The sequence below is a fragment of the Ptychodera flava genome, chromosome 16, assembly GCF_041260155.1.
Source record: "Ptychodera flava strain L36383 chromosome 16, AS_Pfla_20210202, whole genome shotgun sequence".
Taxonomy (NCBI): domain Eukaryota; kingdom Metazoa; phylum Hemichordata; class Enteropneusta; family Ptychoderidae; genus Ptychodera; species Ptychodera flava.
The window spans coordinates 13,124,501-13,143,649 of record NC_091943.1 but is presented as its reverse complement, the minus strand read 5'-3'; the positions used below and the strand labels follow the sequence as shown (position 1 = coordinate 13,143,649).

The 19,149-nt window shown below is 37.6% G+C and overlaps 1 protein-coding gene across 3 annotated transcripts in view; it reads left to right on the top strand.

Annotated features, from left to right (window-relative positions):
* The first annotated feature begins 2,921 nt into the window (after positions 1-2,921).
* LOC139114044 (coiled-coil domain-containing protein 18-like) overlaps positions 2,922-19,149 on the top strand; it is a 31,439-nt gene continuing 15,211 nt past the window's right edge. The window contains exons 1-11 of one of the 3 annotated variants that reach the window (XM_070675521.1): positions 2,922-3,169; positions 9,030-9,219; positions 10,032-10,208; positions 12,512-12,621; positions 13,322-13,450; positions 14,097-14,193; positions 14,915-15,036; positions 15,804-16,128; positions 16,581-16,786; positions 17,604-17,743; positions 18,692-18,912. In XM_070675521.1, the coding sequence (XP_070531622.1) occupies positions 3,060-3,169; positions 9,030-9,219; positions 10,032-10,208; positions 12,512-12,621; positions 13,322-13,450; positions 14,097-14,193; positions 14,915-15,036; positions 15,804-16,128; positions 16,581-16,786; positions 17,604-17,743; positions 18,692-18,912 (1,827 nt within the window). In that variant the 5' untranslated portion in view covers positions 2,922-3,059. Of the gene's footprint in view, positions 3,170-6,370; positions 6,515-6,734; positions 6,754-9,029; positions 9,220-10,031; positions 10,209-12,511; positions 12,622-13,321; positions 13,451-14,096; positions 14,194-14,914; positions 15,037-15,803; positions 16,129-16,580; positions 16,787-17,603; positions 17,744-18,691; positions 18,913-19,149 lie in introns of those variants that run through there. The other 2 variants (XM_070675522.1, XM_070675523.1) reach the window with 2 other exon arrangements.

Genomic DNA, 19,149 nt, shown 5'->3' with positions numbered 1-19,149 from the left:
TGCACTTTCACACTTAGGAAATTGGCAGTTGAGCACATTATGTCCCAATCTTTGGTGACAGTTACTGCAAGATGGCCCAATTTTCGTTGCACCTGTTGGCCGAAAAGATTCCTGCATACAGCTCAGCTCTTTTCTAGACGTTTTAAAGTCATATCAGAATCTTCGATCCCCATTTCAATGTCAAACTTCATTTTCTCGACAGGTGTCATATAATTACTATGTTTCTTTGACCGTGACTTTTGTGGGGTCTCCTCAAGTCCGCCATACTCTTGCGCGGTACTCGCGTCATCATTTATTGTTGGTGACTGTGACCGCTTTCTCTTTGCAGAGACTTTGATGGTAGTGTTCGTGGAATTACATCCACTAGAGTAACTTACGATACTGCCTGTGCCTTTAGCTTGAAGATTAGTCGGGGGTATCTTGTCAGTCTCAGCTGGTTCTGATGACCCGGTATCTTTGATAGGAGTTCGTAACTTCGCCGATTCGTACAGTAGCAGGCGTTTATGTCCTGTGGGAATTTCAGGTAAAAAGTCCTGGATGTCCTCGGGAGTTAACCGGGCCATGGCTCGCAGGCTGGTGTACCCCGCATGTTTAAGGCTTCCCAGATATTTCAGGAGTTCAGAATCGATGTTTTCTAGCCACGATTCTAGCTGCTTCTCCCTTGTCGGCGTTCTATTTACGTTATTCCTCATCCGCTACCGTCAGTACAGTACCGAGAAAATGTTGTCTGCGACTCAGACTTGAGTACAAGAAAGACCACGTTTCTAGAAAAAAATGATACATTTGGAGGCGTGGTTTTAAACATTGTTTTGGCGAGTGAATGTTTTTGGTTTCGCGCCACAATGTTTTGAGTTTGGCGCGTTAAACTTTTCATGTGACAAGTTGCCTGACAGCTCATAAAAAGTTGCAGTCAGACGCGCTGACGGGGATGCTTATCTTTTCACGCATTGAACACTTCAGTGAACTGCGCAGTAAGGTTGTACGCAAATGGTTTTTATATGCGTAAAATGTATCAAAAATGCGTACAACTACATGTAAGTACTTGTAAAATAGCTGTATATGCGATATCGAAAACCGGTTCAAAAGTCAATGAACAGAGTGTAAATTAACATCAGCAGTCACAATGTTTTTTCTTCGGTAAGTTTACAATTCAGTTCTGTCCTGTTCTCTGTCGACGATATTCATTTCTTTACTTTTTCATCCAACTAATTCCGACGATGTTTTAATTCTTGCTGTCTCAACTCTATCAACGCTGCTCTGAAGTCAAATTCGTAAAGTTTTAGGCCTTCCATTCATTCATTCATTCATTCATTCTTTATTTGTCATGTAATAGTTACATGAAATTTTGTGTACATTGGCAGAAGACAAAAGAGAAATTAATATAAATGGTCTTGGCCTTCCATGGTTATCACTATTAAAGATCGTTTATGTCATCTTCACTCAGACAACTACGTTTCGGTGTATTAATCCTGTTTTCTTTCTGGGTACCTAAACTCACGTTCACGTGGGACCGATGAGACTTGAATCACGGCTGCGATTATGGCCAACTTTGTCGCCATGGAAACATGGAAACGTGGAAACCTCACTGCTATCTACTCGATGGCTGGCTATGTAGTCGCTGGTTTGCTTGCCTGACGTCTTTTCTACCCCTACTTTTTTCGATGGTGCAAAGAAACTGTCGATGGTCTTACATTTTGCTGACTAAACCGTACACAGCAATTGGAAAACCTACCGTACCACTCTGATCAAAAGTGTACATGTGTACGCAGCGCAAAGGGAAAAAAGAACATTTTTTGAAATAACGACGAACTCTATTGAACATGTTACATTTTTATTGGTAGAGCCTTGAAGGAAACAATTGACGCGACGTGATTAACAGGGCGTATGACAAAATGTTGTAAAATCAAGAACATTTTTTATCAGCAAACAATTTTCAGTCCTGGATAAACTACGCATTGGAGGGAAACCACGTCTGCTGATGTCTTTGTTACGGAGTCTGCGTTTTTTTCAATGCGTATCGGATTATATACATTGCACTTTGTCTACTTCAGAGTAATTACATGTATGCGTGAAATACGTCGGACTTTGCGTTAACGGAAGCTCTTATTTATATATTTCTTTCTATCTATCTATCTATCTATCTATCTATCTATCTATACATATATATATATATATATATATATATATATATATATATATATATATATATATATATATATATATATATATATATATGGTATTTTATTTGGTTAACTTTTAATTCGTTTATTTATTTGTTTGTGTTTTTTTATTTGTAAGTTTCAGTTGTTTTGGTTGGAAAATTCCTGCATGATTCTCACTCATGGTGGCAAGAAACTGCCGCAGTGGTGCAAGAAGAGCTTTGATCACAGTCCTCTCACTGACAGTAAGCGTAAGGCTGTCAAGGGGCAAAATAAGACATTCTGCTGTCTTCTCAATAATGCCAGGTTATACTGCCCATCCCACCTGACGACCAACGACCTCCCCAACTTACGTGTTTACACATCAGCAGCTTATGCGAGACTCCTCAAACAGCTAGGGAGTTCTTAACCTTTGAACTGTACCATGTGACCTAAGCTAATCCAATGAAATCTACTGGCGGTTTCAAATAGTTGTTCTAAAAACCAAAATGGCGACCACAACACTGTCCGGTGTCAAGACTTGTTGAATCAATGAATGTACGAGAAGAGCCTGACTTCACAGCATTCCATCAAATCAGTTTATAGGTACTACCTCTCTAGATAAGTATATAGCCAGGCGACTTTTTGAACAGATACATTTCCGCGTGCTATACGTTGAGCACTGATCTCCGGAAGTGCCTGGTGGCTCGCTCGCTCTGATTGACTGTACGTGTATATACTTGGAGGAATTCCTCACAAACCGAAGGAAGAAGCGTGCAAGTCAATTCTGAGATGGTTCGATTTCTGTCTTTGCTTTACGGTCTCTGACAAAGTTTTTTTTACTAAAAAAACAAGCAAAGATAACCATATTTACCACAGTGCAAAAGACTTTTTACATCAAGACAGTGCACAAGTTCCAACATGTCATTTGAGGATGATGCGTTGATCAGAAATCACGTCAGCGATTCCAGGAGAAGACTCCAATTTGGGGAAAGGAATTACAAGTCTGAGTCGAATGTCAGCAAAAGAAGGTATGTACAGTGTTATCCATTTTATGAGTTATGTATGTATTCATCCGCTTTCGTAAATACACCGGTACTTTGTTAGGATATGAGAGCACCAGTTATATTTTGATGTTTGTATTGGTGATTATCATAAGCACAGGTCCCATAAAAAATATATCAGTTGTCAAAGGTTTTGCTAAAGTAGCCGTGAGATGTCAAGTATCCAAGATGTTCTTCTTAAAGTAAACCCTAGCAACGTTTGGGTTTTTGGTTAGCAATGACACATCATTGTTTTTCTTATTTTGACAAGTTCATTGACAAGACAGACTGGACAAAGCCCTCATTGCCCGTTGAGGGAATGCGAATGTGATCTCTTTAATCACCAGCTGTACATGGCAGGGCTGTATGTTATTACTGACTCTGTCTCCAACAACAAACAGCCCTGCCACACAGAGCTATCTTGGCATGTGAAAATCTTATGCCGCTCTGATTCAACATATTGCCGAGCTCTTTACATTGAAGTAGGTTGCTCTCATAATGTCTCAACAGCAAGGTATATCAGTTTCAAGTATACATGTAAGTGAATCAATGAATCAATCATTTATAACCCGGGTCCAAAATTTTTTGGACCCAGGTTATAATGAGGGTAAGTCATCGCAATACCTTTCACTTCTATCTTTTCCATCAAGCCTTTGAAAAATTTATTTGCTTAATTTGCTGTAGCACCTCTGTAATTTTTATGTTTGTTTTGTTGTCTGTGATAACTATTCCATCTCATCAGTGTTGCAAAATATAAATAAATTGGCCGGTGGTTTTGTCAGATTGTTTTGGAAAGTTAAAGTTTATGAATGAAATATAGCTTTGGTAGCAGATATATCCACCATCAACACAAACTGTTAATGGGTATTTCTGAAAAAATATACAGCGTAACTATAAGAATGAGTTAATGACACAGCCTACCAGGCTTGATAATTTAACCTCAAAACCATCCAACTTTATTTCTCATCTTGTAAATAAAGTACAGAGTGGATAGAGGGACTGTGTACAGAGTAATGTGTATGCATCGGTGAAGACAAGTAGTATTTCAGTTGCATTACACAGGATTGAAAGGTGAACTTTATTGCATCAAGAACATCTTAACTTGTTGTATCTTCAATTGTGTATTTCATATAGGAATTGATACAGTTAATAACATGTATGTTGCATAGCTGTCATCAATTCCTGCTGTACTCTGGCTGTGTCACATTGTAAGGATAAAATTGGTGAGAGCGCCCTCAAGGGTGACAAAGCTTTAAAGTATTTCTGTCACAAAAAATTATGATAGCTCAAAAGTGAGACCTGTGCAAACACTTTGGAATTACAGTACTCTTTACAGGACATCATTGCAAGCCCTGCAGTATTCTGCAAACAAGGTTGGTCTGGGTGCAGGGTTAGGACATAGGGTCTATGGTTAGGAAAGCTTCAGGAGATAGATCTACAAAAACACATGATGTATTTCTTCAGCGTCAGGTGCTATTGCAAAATAATATGTACCGGTAGTTACTATACTATGCCGTGAAAGATTCTTTCTCTTTACAATATTTTTTCCAAGGTTTGGGAAGATAGATAAATGGTGTTGGAACCTTAGTAACATCTCTGTTGTCTTTGACTATCACTGCATTGATATTCTTAGGGTAACCATGGTAACATTACTTTGGAATCCCAGTAAAATTTACCTGGGCCTTAAACAATGATTTTACTTACAACTTGGCCCTATCAATATTATTATTTGGGATTATGATTTATTAATTTCCTGTGAAAGTCTGTAACACATTACCAGTGTGTTGATACCGCTGGTAATAGTGTTGTTTGCTCAAAGCCATGTGTGACTGCCATTGTGACCGCCAGTATTTTTATTGCCATATCCTACATTGTATCTTGACTTGGTAAAGATCAATTGTCTTGAAACAAGGGTATCGTTAAACTGTGTTTCCTGGGATGGCAAAATAAATGGTTGTCAGTTACGTAGTCCAGCTTGCTGCAGGACAGCATTCATGTAAGGTGAGATATTTGTAATCATTGGGCAGAAAAGACCTTGGATAATATCAGTGAAAATTCACCGTACTTGTGGCTGAGTGTACGACCATCAACGTCATGAATGGTGAAATGTGTGTATAGTTTATTGCTGCGTTTTGTTTACTGAAGTTAACCCTGGATTTGAAAGTTTTCGCCCTGATTATTGCAGATTTTGTGTCCATTGCCATTATCAAATTTTCATCGCTGCTAGAAAAGTTAATTTAAAAAAATTAATTTTGTTCAGGTAAAGTGTTATACATTCAGTGACAGCCAGGCTACTTGTGAGCTGTAAGCATAAATTTACCTTTCTTTGATGATAGTTGGTACTACTAAGCATTTGTTTGTAGCCGCAGAGGAATATACCTGTGAAACCTTGAGAACTTATTTGATAGTTATGAATAAACCTCTCCTTGTAAAACCTGAAAATATGAATAGAAAAGAGCCCACGGCAGTTTGCAAGTTTAGTGGTGTATGTGGTAATATTTAAAGGCTCTGGAAGATGAGAGAGATCTATCTTGATTGCATTCATGTCCAAGTTCGTTTCATCACTCTGCTGTCGCTGACAGAATACATTGTAAATTCCTGAATTTCTGTGCATTTTAGTAGAATTCAGTGTACTGAGATTATCATGACCAGTATAACGGAAAACACTGCTGAGATTGCCAGGTAATCCTTTTAAGATATGATTCAACAAAAACTTGATGGTAGCTTCACAAATAATACAGAGTTCTCCCAGGTGGTTCCCATTCTTGTCCTGTGGACGTGTCAGAACAGGTCGTCCATTCCCCCTGGCTCAATACCATTCCTGCTCTGTTGTCAGGTCATTTTGTAACTAAAGAGACAACATACACTGCAGAATTTCTTGAAAAAATAATTTTTCTTTCATTTTCTTTAGCACATGTTTCTTAGCACAGTAGTAATTGCTTTGATTCAAGCGTTAATTGCTTTGTCAAGTCAATGACAAGTTATGTCATGTTTACTCTCAGTAGAGTGCAATGCTTGTACTCATTTAATAATTATTTTGGGTATATCAATTTGACAAGAGTAAATGGTTCATTCAGTATTTCTTTCCTTTTTTTCTAATAATACAACGTTATCTTCAAAATTAAGAAAAATGTCATTCACTGTAAGCCCCTCCCCTTTATTGTAACCATGCGACAATGCTATCTTGATAGTATGCATTACACAGAGTACAGCTGTTTACAGTTTGCCAACCATGCAGGACCCAGTGATATTGAGCAGGGTGAAATAGACACAGCCTGCTGCAATGTATCACTGTCCGTTACATTATCCCAACCAGTCAGCTGACCAGACAAGGTGAGGAAAGCGTTCTGACGTAGCAACACCGCTAGCTAACAACCAATTTTGTGAAAGGCTTAAGATAGTTCTGTCACTTGGAGGCGGTCGTCTTTTTACTCACAGTGGGAGCTTTGTAGTACTATTCCTAGTCAGCTTCCTGCCGCCTAAATTTGTGACTTCTCTCAGAGCGACAAGAAACTTGGTCGGTGTTATTGAAATCAATGTGAACTTGCTCGGCGGGAGTGAAATCAACATTTGTAAGTTTCTGAAACATGTGCTTGCACATTTTACAACTTTGTGTATAGTGTAGGACAAGGACAAGCTGTACAGGTATTCAGTTTGGCACGGTGCCAAGCTTGGGTCTGCCACTTGTTCGGACTCATTCAAATCTTCAGTTATTTTTTTTTTGGCCAGGTTTTCGTGATCACTGAACCCAATGTTGTTCCACTTGAAATATTTTACACCCAACTTTTACACTTTATCGTTCCTTTTTCTATGTAAAAAAGACTGTTTTATAAAAATTAATATTGGTAAAAGGTCCATTCTCATGACTATTGTGCTGGCATTGAACTATGGTAAAATTACCCATGGATGTAAAAAAGAGAGTCTCTGTTTTACATCCATGAATTACCCGAATCTGAATATCCATTGACAAGGACCTGGGGTCAAAACATGCACTGCAAATATTTCAGAATTTTCTTGAAAGCATACCTACCTCTTTGAAGTGAGTAGCCTTATCTTTACATTAGTTTTGTGATATTGCATGTGAGATGGTAATCCTTCAGTATTGTTGCCGGGCTCCGAAGTCATCTTTGCTATTGTTCACGGTGACCTCTGTTGACAAGTGCTTGACTTGCTGAGTGGAACATTGGTTATGACTGTGAAACACAAAGTTGAACATGACAGAAATGTCTTTTTCATTCTCTGACATCGCTAACATATAAATCACGGCATTTCAGAAGAAAATGGTGCACATGGCAGGACAGGTAGTTTAGTTTCTGTTTTAAGTTTGATTAAAGTCGAAAATCCTGCAATAGTAATGCTTCGTCAAGTCGGTCAGTATTTGTCATTTCTATGACAACTTCTGTTCAAACATTAGTGCATGAGCTACAAGAACATTTTGAATCGATAGTTATGATTGGAAATTTACGTATGGACAGCATAATAGATCCAGATATTGATGTTTTACCATACTACTAGATGCCATAAATGATAGAAAAAAATGTGTTTTCAATTTCCAGAGCTTTTTTGTCAAAAATAATGTGTTTCAGTTTGTATACTATGCTCTGGTTGTTGACTAAAGATGGCACAATAGTATGATTCAAACTGCAAAGACTCAGAGATGCACATATGTATGTGTATCAGATATGATAGAGGATAGATGTAAATGTGTGCTGGACAAAAATTCCAGTCTCCAAGAAAATAATCCTTATTTCATTAAACCAATATTTTTTACAGTGTATCCATGGTGCTTTCTTCTGGGTTCCACTAATGGATAACACAAATTGAAACGCAATGAAAATGGGTAAAATGAGTAGAAATGGATATCATATGAGACATATAGAGTGAAGAGTCTTGTATTTTGTTCTGCAGTATTTCTACTCGTTTGACCATTTTTGTTGTGTTTTCAATTGTTAATCGAGCACACTTTTATTTTTTACCACTTTTTTCATGTTCTTTATGTACTCTCATCTTCAACTGAAATACTCCGTTGTACGGTAGTTCACTCCCCACCTTGAACTACACGATATATGTCAAAGCCTTGGTAAATTACCAAAAGTCTTTGTTTGTGAGAACTCATTGAAAATGCAAATTTATTAATGATGCTATCTTACTAATTATTTTACATAGCAAACAAACATGCTTCTTGAATCCCATATCCTTGATAAATATGGGAAATTCATGACAAACTCCGGTGTGCTATTTACGTTACTGGGATTAATTGTCTCTCAAAAGTAGTGTTAATGTCAGGCTAGCCTGGGGCATTATCTTTTGATAAATGCGGTCTTAGCTGTGCTTTTATTGAATTTTTTTATCCGTATGGCTTCTGTACCAATATGACTGTTATATAAGAGGAACTTGAACCACACATTCACCGGGAGAAACATTGAGGAGAAACATTGTTTTATTGTAGTTGCTGTAAATGCTGATGAAGACAGTGTTGAAAATAGAAACGGTTACCATACCTTTCTGGCTTTAACCCTTTGAGTGCCAAAGTCAATATTTGTTGCTCTTATAGAATATAATGGCAACAAATTTTTCAGATCTAGGCAAATTTTTCTGATTTTCCCAAAATTTTAGTCGAAAACTGTTGCCAATAAAAGGTTATGTCCATTTAGTCCAAAACCATCAAAAAAATTACTGAAAATCTTTTAATAATTGGCAAAAATGTTGCACTGAAATTTTGGTGAGAAAATTACAGAACTCAGAGGGTTAATAATTTCAGTCAAATCACCCTTCACTTCACACCATTAAGTGTAAATGTCTACTGTTTTATAATTTTGTCTCAATTATAATCTGCTTTTTTCCCCAGTGCTCGGAGAATTTACCAACAAACTGATGAGGACTCCTCAACATCCGAGCAGTATGGAATATCCATGGAAGATCTGATATCAGACACTGGCAGTGAGGAAGCTGTTGGAAAAATGAATGGACATGGCAGAAATCCAGGAATATTAACGAATGCCTCTTCATACGGAAACATTAGACAGGGACTGAAAATGGTGAGTGATTATATGTTGTGATGGATTTATCACTGAGAACTGAAAATTCCCCCAAGGCACAATGGTGAAACAGTAGAATTAACTTCTATGGTCATTTTACTGTAAACTTAACATATACTCTTCGTATGATGACAATGTGTTACTGAATGCCATTGTTCAATTGTGACTATCAAGCCAGCACTAGAAAATATCATATCAATCTACATTTAAAAAGAAAGCTAGTTAATTTTTTGGGCATGTTGTTTCACAAATGTGTGAACAGTGGCATACATGTATATTTACTGCACTGGATACCAGTTCCTCTGCTTTCTTTACTGTTTTTAAGCCCACTAGCCTTGACTTGGTCAAGCAGTGGATTTGACACAGAAGCTACCACAGAGATCGTTTGCAGATGACATTTTAGTGGTAGTGGATCATCAAACTTTAGCCCAGTTTGGATCTCTAACTCAGGATAATGAGGTGTACGGGTTAATTTGAGGACAAACGTGAAAAAAAGAAAATATTTGACTTTCTGAGTGCCCTAAAAAAAGTAAAATGTTAAATCTTAACCCCTTGTTTGTGTAAGGGTGATTCTTATATGACACACCATAAGAAAGAAATATTTTGTCATTCTTTCTCCCAACATTATACCCCATGAAAATGAAAATCACTATTTTAATCAAATTACTACTCCCCAAGTTGGGATGTTGCTGGCATCTTTGATTGGTGTTTTTGCAATTCCTTTGCCATGAACAAGCTTTCCTCTTGAATATCAGCTTTCACTCCACATAATCACACTGTACTAACATGCTGACTGTGTCTTTGTCACTCAGCAACCAAGTTCAAGAACCAATTCCTATACGTCAGTCAGCGGCAGCGACTACGACGACGTCCTCAGGAAAAAGCTGCACACACTGCGTGACGAGAACAGCAGGTTGATCGGTCAGAATCATGATCTGATGAATCAGCTAGAAAATGCAGAGTGTGAACTGATGACAAAAGAAAACCAGGTGAGATGAATTAATGGTTTTCTTTTTAACGCCTACCACCCATATTTTTCCCATGCAGAGGTCCAACTTTGCCATTGACAACAATACGATTTTACCAAAATTGGTGGGAAAAGGGGTTAAAAAACACCATGATATTGACTGGTACCTTCATTTTTGTTTAAGTGGTATAAAGTGGTGTTGAAGTCATTTGATTCTAGAGGTCGCAACCTTTCAGTGTTTATGTATCGTGAAGTAACTGTATTGTATGTACTCATTTGCTTCACCTGTGGGTAAATGAACCTGGCACTTGGAAAGAGAACAAATCTGTATAACTATAACTTGTGTCACATGGATGTAAATATCATATTAGTATATTGATGGTGCAAATACTGCAATCGGATTGGTCAAAATGTAAAATAACCATGCTATATTTATAATAGCACACTTGGAAAAGGCATGAGCTCTCAACTAGAGAAACATTCCCAATTCAACATTTCATGTCAGAATTTCAATTCAATATTATGACATAATAGCAATAAACCACCTCAGCAATGGGTATGCCCTACTCGATTTTGACCAGTTCACTCCATATATATGCACTCACTATTTCTCTTGCATGCATGTCCTGAACTGGCCAAATCTTGTGGTATACTGTCTCTAGGTCAGGTTTATTGCTATTAAATAAACACAATCAGTAAAAACATTTGCAGGTATAACATCAGGACATGTAGAAAATACCACACAGGAATAACGTATCTGGTGAAAATACGACGGGACATAATCTCAGGTGAACATTCATGTAGCAAGTACCAAAGATTACATGTCACCCTCACAAAGGAAATGGAAACAGGCACAATGGAAAAGCCAGACAAGTACACAGGAACTCATGACATTTTACACCAAGATTGCAACAACAAAACCACATCGAAAGATGGATGCAAATGAGTAATTTAGAAACAGAAAGAGCAAAAGAAGGAAGTACAGACAGGATCTACAAAAGAATCTAAAATAGAATTTTGGAAATCACAAAATTTAACATAAAATTTTCTAAAGACAAGTAAGAAACGAATGAATGGAAAAACAATAGATGTGAGAGAAAATGTAAACAAGTAGACAGTGTACAACAAGTAACAGTAGAAGTACTGTAGTTGAAAAACCCACCAATAGGCACTAGTAAAACTAAGATATATTTACTGTAAGATTCCTTTTTCAATGGCTGGTGAAAGTTGCAATATAGAAAATAAATGCAAAATAGTCAAAAAAACTTCAAATGTACAGTTTGACTGTAAGGGAGGTGGAGGCGTTTCTAACTGGCCAGTGTGATGAATTGAAGTTACATGTTAATGATTGTGAACAAATACTGTCCATCTTGTGAACAAACACACACAGAAAGCAGAGCGCTCACACAACACATCTCTTTTGCAAAGAAAAGTAAGGGAAAAGACAGCAGAAAGTTGCCCTGAACTGTAGTGTGTGCATATTTCATCAGATGGCTGTAGGTTGACATGGAATTGTAAATGACCATGATTACTTTGTGTCTCAATGTAACATTGGTTGTTCAGGCATTTGGCCAGTACCAACAGACTTGGCAACGTGCCCAGACTTGTATTGTAACAAACCTACTGTCCCCTGCCAGTGGGCTGTTCACACAGGGCAGAAGCCAGCCTCCAGCATTTTGCTGTGGTGCCTTGTCATATTTTCAGCCGGTTTTCCAACTTTTTTAAAATAAAAGAAAGAAGACAACCCAGAAACAATTCTGCTTGCAGCATTTGATTATAATCATGTGTACAAGCAATCTGTATTTGATATGGTTTACCCGACAAAGATTGACATTTAACTGCGGATAGATTGACTTCTGTATGGCATTGCACAATAGAATGCCTTACTCAGTTGCTGTAGAGACAGCATGTCACACCTCTAGGGAGACCTAACTGCATTGCGTTAGCATAACTTGTTCACCATGAAGCTACCCTGTGCATTTATATAACTTTCCTGATTGCTGAAACCATAAATTACAGCCTTTCCTCTTTGGTTGGAGATTGCAGTCATTGAGTGTTGAAGTTCAAAAAACGTAGAGAAACAGTTCCGTCGATACAGTTTAACCCGTGTCTTATCAAGATTACAACACAACTATGAACAAGGCCAATGATATGAAGTCTGGAACCACCAATTTTTTTGTTGCTCAGGCCAGTGTAATTGCCACTCTGGTGGTCTAGATGGTGCCCAACTTGATACTCATATACAGGATTCACTGCCTGTATTGTCTGTTGACTTTTTTCACCAGCCCACTCACATCTCAAACCTCCATGTAATCACATCCACAGGTTAAGATGCTGTCTCTGGAACTTGAGACCTTCAAAGAAAACGAACCAAACTTGGAAGAAAAATTGCAGAGCTTTGAATCAGAAATAGCCGCTCAAGACAAAGCTCTAAGGTAGGAAAAAAGTAAATCATGGGAGTTGCAATTCTTCGTGTGGTCATAGTGCAGAATGCACTAAAAGATACAGTGATTTAAAAAAAAAGATTATCAAAGCATTTTGTATAAATATGCAAATTGAATACTGATCTTACTTTTGGTTTAAAACTGACCCACTTGTAATTTATAAATTATTACAAAAGAATCAAGATTAATATAGTATCTCATAATTTTTTTGGTCACACATGAGCATTTAATCATTGTATTACTTTCACAGAAACAGACAGTATATTTTATTGTTACATTGTGATGGACCAATCATGATGCATATAACCGCCATAACCATGCTGTCTTACTGTGTTTATGGTTGAATATTTCACCTTTCCTGTTTTACCACATCTCTGCACCTCGAGTCTGATGAATGCCATGTTAGATGGAAAATGAGATTATGACTGGGCAAAATATTTACATGTTTCCTGGATGCAAGAGCCGTCATGACATATCAAAATATTGCTGTTGTATTTGGTGTCAAGTAACACAATACTGTGATAGTTTAACTCACTATTTTCTTTAGAAAAATTCAAATAGCTGTATTCATTTCACTTAAAATTCATTGACTGACAAAAGACAATACAATCTATTCTTGCCACTTGATGTTTGCAATAGCATTTAGTTAGATTCCCAGTACAAAGTAAACTTGACTCTTTCCATGGCACAGGAATGCAGAGGCCACACTAGATGAATGCCAAAGAGAACTTGCCAGCAAAGAAACTCATCTGCGGAAGACCAGAGAAGAACTGAAACAAGCCAAATCTGAATTACTGGATGAAAGACAACAGAGAAAAAGGTCAGATTCATGTAACATGTACACCATTGCTTTACATCATAACATCATCAAAAAGGGCTTCCAAGATTATCTCATGGATAATATTGAACTTTGCCAATGGTAAAATGTCTTTACTGAATTGTGCACTGTGCCATTACATTATTGAGTGAAAAGATATTATTGGCCAGGAGGGGTGTACATTATTGCTATTATTTTATAGTTTTGGCGATGCCAATGAATTTGTAGATGTAGAGAACATCTAAGGCCACAATACTGGATAATCGAATACATTATCAGTAATAATCTGGGGATGATATGATGTCACAAAATTCACTGGTATTGACAAAGCTATAATATAATACAAAATGAAACATCAGTGTTCAGTGCACATAGGCTTGCAGTTCATGAGGCTAAGAAGAATTAATTTCTCACCAAAAGCAGAAATCACTTCACTGCTAGTGTTTTGTATGTAAATTGGGTGGAAGACATGCTTTGTTGAGCACTCTTTCAATATATTTTACAATTCCAACCATTACAGGTAATTTTTCAAATACAAAGAGTACAACTCCACCCATTGAAATACTAGTAATACTAGTAATATATCAGACTTGTAAAAAAAATGAATAGTAATATATTAGACTTTTCATTTTTTTTTGTAACTCATCAGGAATGAAAACCAGCGAGATGAGGCACTGCAGAATCTGGAGGAACTGAACGACCAGCTGGCAGAGTTTAGAAACAAAACAAAAGAGAAACTCAGAAAGGTATAAGTCTAGTATGTTGAAAACTTTAAGACATACAAGTAAATTTGAAGAATGCTCTGAAAGATTGTCAGTCACTGAATTTTGTTTTAGTTCTGTTTCATTTTATAGAGTTGTATTCATGAAATATTTGGGCGACATTTCTCTTGGCAATAACAAAAATATTTATGAAGACATACTTTCTGTACACCACAGTGTTCATATCAATATTTGTACATACATTGTATTGCATTCTATAGGATGCAATGTGTTAGTAAATTAGTGACTACCAGCTGGGTCAGTGAGAGAGTGACAGAAAATACAAATACACAGAAGCATAGAAAGATACACATGCAGAGAGACAGACGAATGGCCATCAATAGAGTCGTAAGACGGCAAAATATGCCAAGAATTGTCATTGATACTGCAAATAGATGAATTAATCTGCGATGACACTGTCATACCAGTACAATACATATTTCAAGAGATGACAGCTGAGAAAAGAATCTTCAAAACATATGTCAGCAAGAGATTTATAGAGTCAGACAGGCGATCTTTTAGATTTCATCAGTGAGGTGTTCTTATATGCTTCAAGAAAATATTTGAAAACACAGAATGCAATAGCCAATATTTTCAGACATGCTGAGTCCACATTCTGCTGTGACAATGTCATGACCTCCACATTTCATGATTTGACCTCTGTGCGTTTGAAAGTGATATGTTTCCTCCATTGCCATGACTTCAGCACCAGGACAATGAGGAGCACCTGAGAGACAGCTTACTCCACTGTGATCGAGAACGGGAAGAGCTGCTGAACAGAGCGTCTTCGCTGGAAGCGCAGTTGGTCTCTGCCAAGGCTGAAACCAAGTGAGTTACGCTAAAGTGTCGAAATCATTCTGTATATACCGGTATGTATCACCAGTTCCTCACAACATATCAGCATTCATGTCATTTTGGCTGCAAGCCTCGTGTCTGACGTAGCACATATGACACTCATGGTGAAACGACACAGGAACAGGTGATATTGGGTAATAACCTCTAATTATTGCTGACAAACAAATTTTAGTCCAGACCAGAATTTGTGTGTCAGCAATATCATTGCATATTGTACTCTTTTTTGGCAAGGTTTATACTTTGTATATAAGCACAATTTGGGGAAAGAACAAGAAAGTGTACTAGGCTTAAATTTAGAAGAAATACAATGAAAATGTTTTCAAGTGTTACAGCCACTGTCCCTCTATGTAATCTTTTCTTGTCAAATACACATGATCTGTCTTTTTTCTGTCAGCTCTGTAATTACCAACATACTTAACAAGGCTAGGTTAATGTAATTATCTTGAGTGTCATAAAATATGCATGTTTAGTGGCATAATTTTAGATACAGTATGCAAATTTTAGTGGCATAATTTCAGACACAATATTAATCTACTTTCAGATATTAATTATCAAATGGAATGTCAAGTGCCATATTGGTAGTTCTAAATTATTTTCTTCGTGATAACTGAAGTTCCAGTTTGATTAGATTTGAGAAAAAATGTCATGAGAAAATGAAAATTATTGAAAGTTGTAAACTGCACTGGTAGACTAAAAGGTTCAATTTTCTTGTTGTTGTTTCCTCTTCATTCTGTTTCCAGGAGACTCAAAGAAGAACGTTCCATCGCTCACATCGGCAAGTCAGACAGCGACACCATGAACATTGAGTTGAGGACGCAAATCTCCAGGCAGGCTCAGAAAATAACTGAACTGGAGCTTGACATGGACAAGAAATCCAGGGAAGTGGGCCACCTGACCAGGCAGCTGGAAACCAAAGCAAGGGAGTGCACAGAACTCCAAGATCTGAGCAGACGACAGGGTGATAAGTTGGTTCAGTGCCAGAGAGACATTGAACAGAGCCATGCAGAACTCAAGACCCTGGAGTCCATTGCCCAGAGAGTACAAGACAGAGCATTGGTGTCGATGGTAGGTTTTTACATACGTAAGCCACTTGTAACGGCATACAAAGCAACAGGACATATCTGAGTTATTTCAATGGAGTGTCTGTTTGTGTCTTCATAGGTGTGTTTGTTGGAGTTTCTCTATCTGTCGACATAAACCATTCTATGTATACACCATGCACCAATGCTTAGGGGCACTAATGAATGCTTTTGAAATACATCAAGTCATAGACCCTATAGGGTCTATGATCAAGTGACATTTTTAGTTGGTTTGCAGAAAATCTACATCAAGGAAACCACATGCACAAACGTGCATAGAAATATGTGTATTTCCATACATGTTTGTGTGACACATCATGTGATCTGTTTAGCCGCTTGGTGCACACCGAATCTGTGGTACACCACTGTGCTCCTTTTTTATTGCTGAGTAGAACCATTTAGAAAACGTAGTAATGTTACATCTCGCATATATTGCAGGGTTCTGACAGTGGTTTGAGCACAACCAGCACAGTGAAACACATTGAGTTCAGCCCGCCACATTACAGCAGTCCTAACAGGAGTCCAGTCAGGAGTGTCACTCCCCAGGCTGAGGCCCTGAATTCCAGCCAGTTTCTCCATGACGATGCTGATCTCAGTGTCTCCATGAACAGCACCAGTGGAAGAGCAATAATAGCTGAACTAAAGTGAGTCAAACCAATAGTCTGTAATAATCCTAAGCATATTTTCATTCTTGTTCATATTTGGTCTTCTTTTTACACAACTTGTTTAGCACTCACATCTTTTGTATGAAATGCGTAACTGTCATTAGTTCCACTATACTATTGACTTCGCAAATTTTCTTGTTTGTGGCAACTGAAAGGATTCACAGGTCCCACATCACATAAGCCTGTAACTTGTGATAATCGTCACTTGTCAGTCCAACTTCCACATTTTGCTCAACAAGCTCTCATCTAATGAAGCTAACACAACGACTTTACAGGGATAGGCTTATTGTCCAGTATTACAAAATTTTACTCTGAAAGTCTTGACTTGAAGGTCTTGAGGCATGATACTTGAAGAAGACCAATCTTTCTCATGCAAACAGTGAAGGTTACTTTGAGGGCCTGCCTATAGCTTTGTAAGACAACTGGGACCATACGCAGGGTTTGCCATCAGGGGATTTTTAGGGGTGGGCCACCCCTCTGTTTATGGAGGAATCTGTAAAGAATACATTTTCACAACAAAAGAATATACAAATTGTGTATTGTTATGTAAATTAGCCATCCCAATGTGGATACAATATTCTTCAGTCTTGCCAAAGTTACTGTCATAAACTGAGTATAGTTTATCATAGATAGTAAAAGAGCAAATCTAATGTTATCCACAATTCCATGGGGAAAGTTAGGGGGGAGGGGTATGTAACAATATACTGTGTCAGTGTTTTTTATACACTTGCCTTGAGTTTTCTGAGGAAATTGTAAATTACCGTCTTTACCGTCTGTATTGATTGTCACCGTACAGGATGAAGCTAGCAATGAAGGAGGCGGAGATACAGAGACTTCAGACCCAGAGACACAGAGACATGACGATGGTGAACGGTGAGAGTCAGATGGACAGTCTCAGGAGTGAACTCATGGCGGTGGTGGAGAAAAGTAAAATGGGTAAGTTAGGGGAGTCAGTGTTATACTTATATGCTGCCATGTGTAGTCAGATGTGTAGACAGTGTAGAGAAAATTGTTCTGTTTTGTTCATACAAATATCATTATTATTTGAAATTGCGCTTGTATGCCTGAGAGAAATTTACACTAACTTGCAAAGAGGAAGGTTACTTCACTAGCAGCCTGTATTTGTATGTGAAGAGAGATTTGTACAAGAAACTGGTACATTACAGCATGCCTTAGCATGATGCCATTCAAATATGTGTTGTCTCGTCAATGTATCTTTCGGTACCAGTAGCATGTTACGTACAAGAGAGTGTTTTGCTTCAGTGCTTTTGTTGCAATACCCCACTGTAAAACTTCCATTGTTTCATAGAAAATAAAGTTGGTTCTACCAAAGTGTTGTGTTTTAAAGTGTGAACTCATAAACTTGAACAAGTATCTTATCAGAAGGTGAAAAAATCTCTGTGAGATATTCTAGTGTTCAAGGTAGAATACACCTCAGGGACAGATATTTGGACTCTCAAATTTGTACCATCTTCTTCTGATCTACCACTAGTGGGGGCTCATTTTAAAGCTCTCGGCATTAGGAAAATTTTCACCATTTAAGTTTTTCGAAAATCAAAAATTTTACTTTTCCCCATAGAGTTAACACAGGAATGGCAGCCATGTTTAATTTCAAATATTGGTTAATGTTTAGTAATTTGTTTCTCTGGTACCAAACTTTACACAGTGACCCCAGATTTTTAGTCTTGATTTGGTAAGAGAATGATTGAAAGATTCACTGAGGAAAGAGAGCAAAAGTTTAAGTCTTTCACTTTCAAGAGGCATACTACCTTAACACAATTATCAAAAACCGTGGTTGTTGCTCATATTTACAAAATTTTATCAGAATGTGAAAATTTGTCAAACTTTGTGATTGTAAAGCTTCTTTGCTTCATGTTCCTCAAGATGACAGGAAATCTCATGAACTTGAAGTAATCATAAACAGACTGGAAGATGAACGCGCAAAACAGGCATCAGAAGTCCTGGAATTGGAGGAGAGACTCAAGGACAAGGAAAGTTTCACCTCCACTCTGGAGTCCAGACTGAACCAGTGCAATGATCAAATCACAGACTTACAGAAAGACGCCCATGAAAAGTATGACAAAGTCAGTAACCTTGAGAGAGAGGTGAGATGGCACTGAGATATTTCAGATGGATTTTTGTAATTATTAAATGTGAAGATGTGATCCAGCACACGTATTTATCATACACTTGATTTCCAATATCTTAATTAAAGCAGTTTAGGCTGTTGTTCCATCCTGACAAATATTGTAGCAAATATGATGAATTCTTCCACCAAAAACAAACGAGTTGTCTCTTTAAGCTATATATATACAGTTTGACAGTAGGCCATATTTTGACAC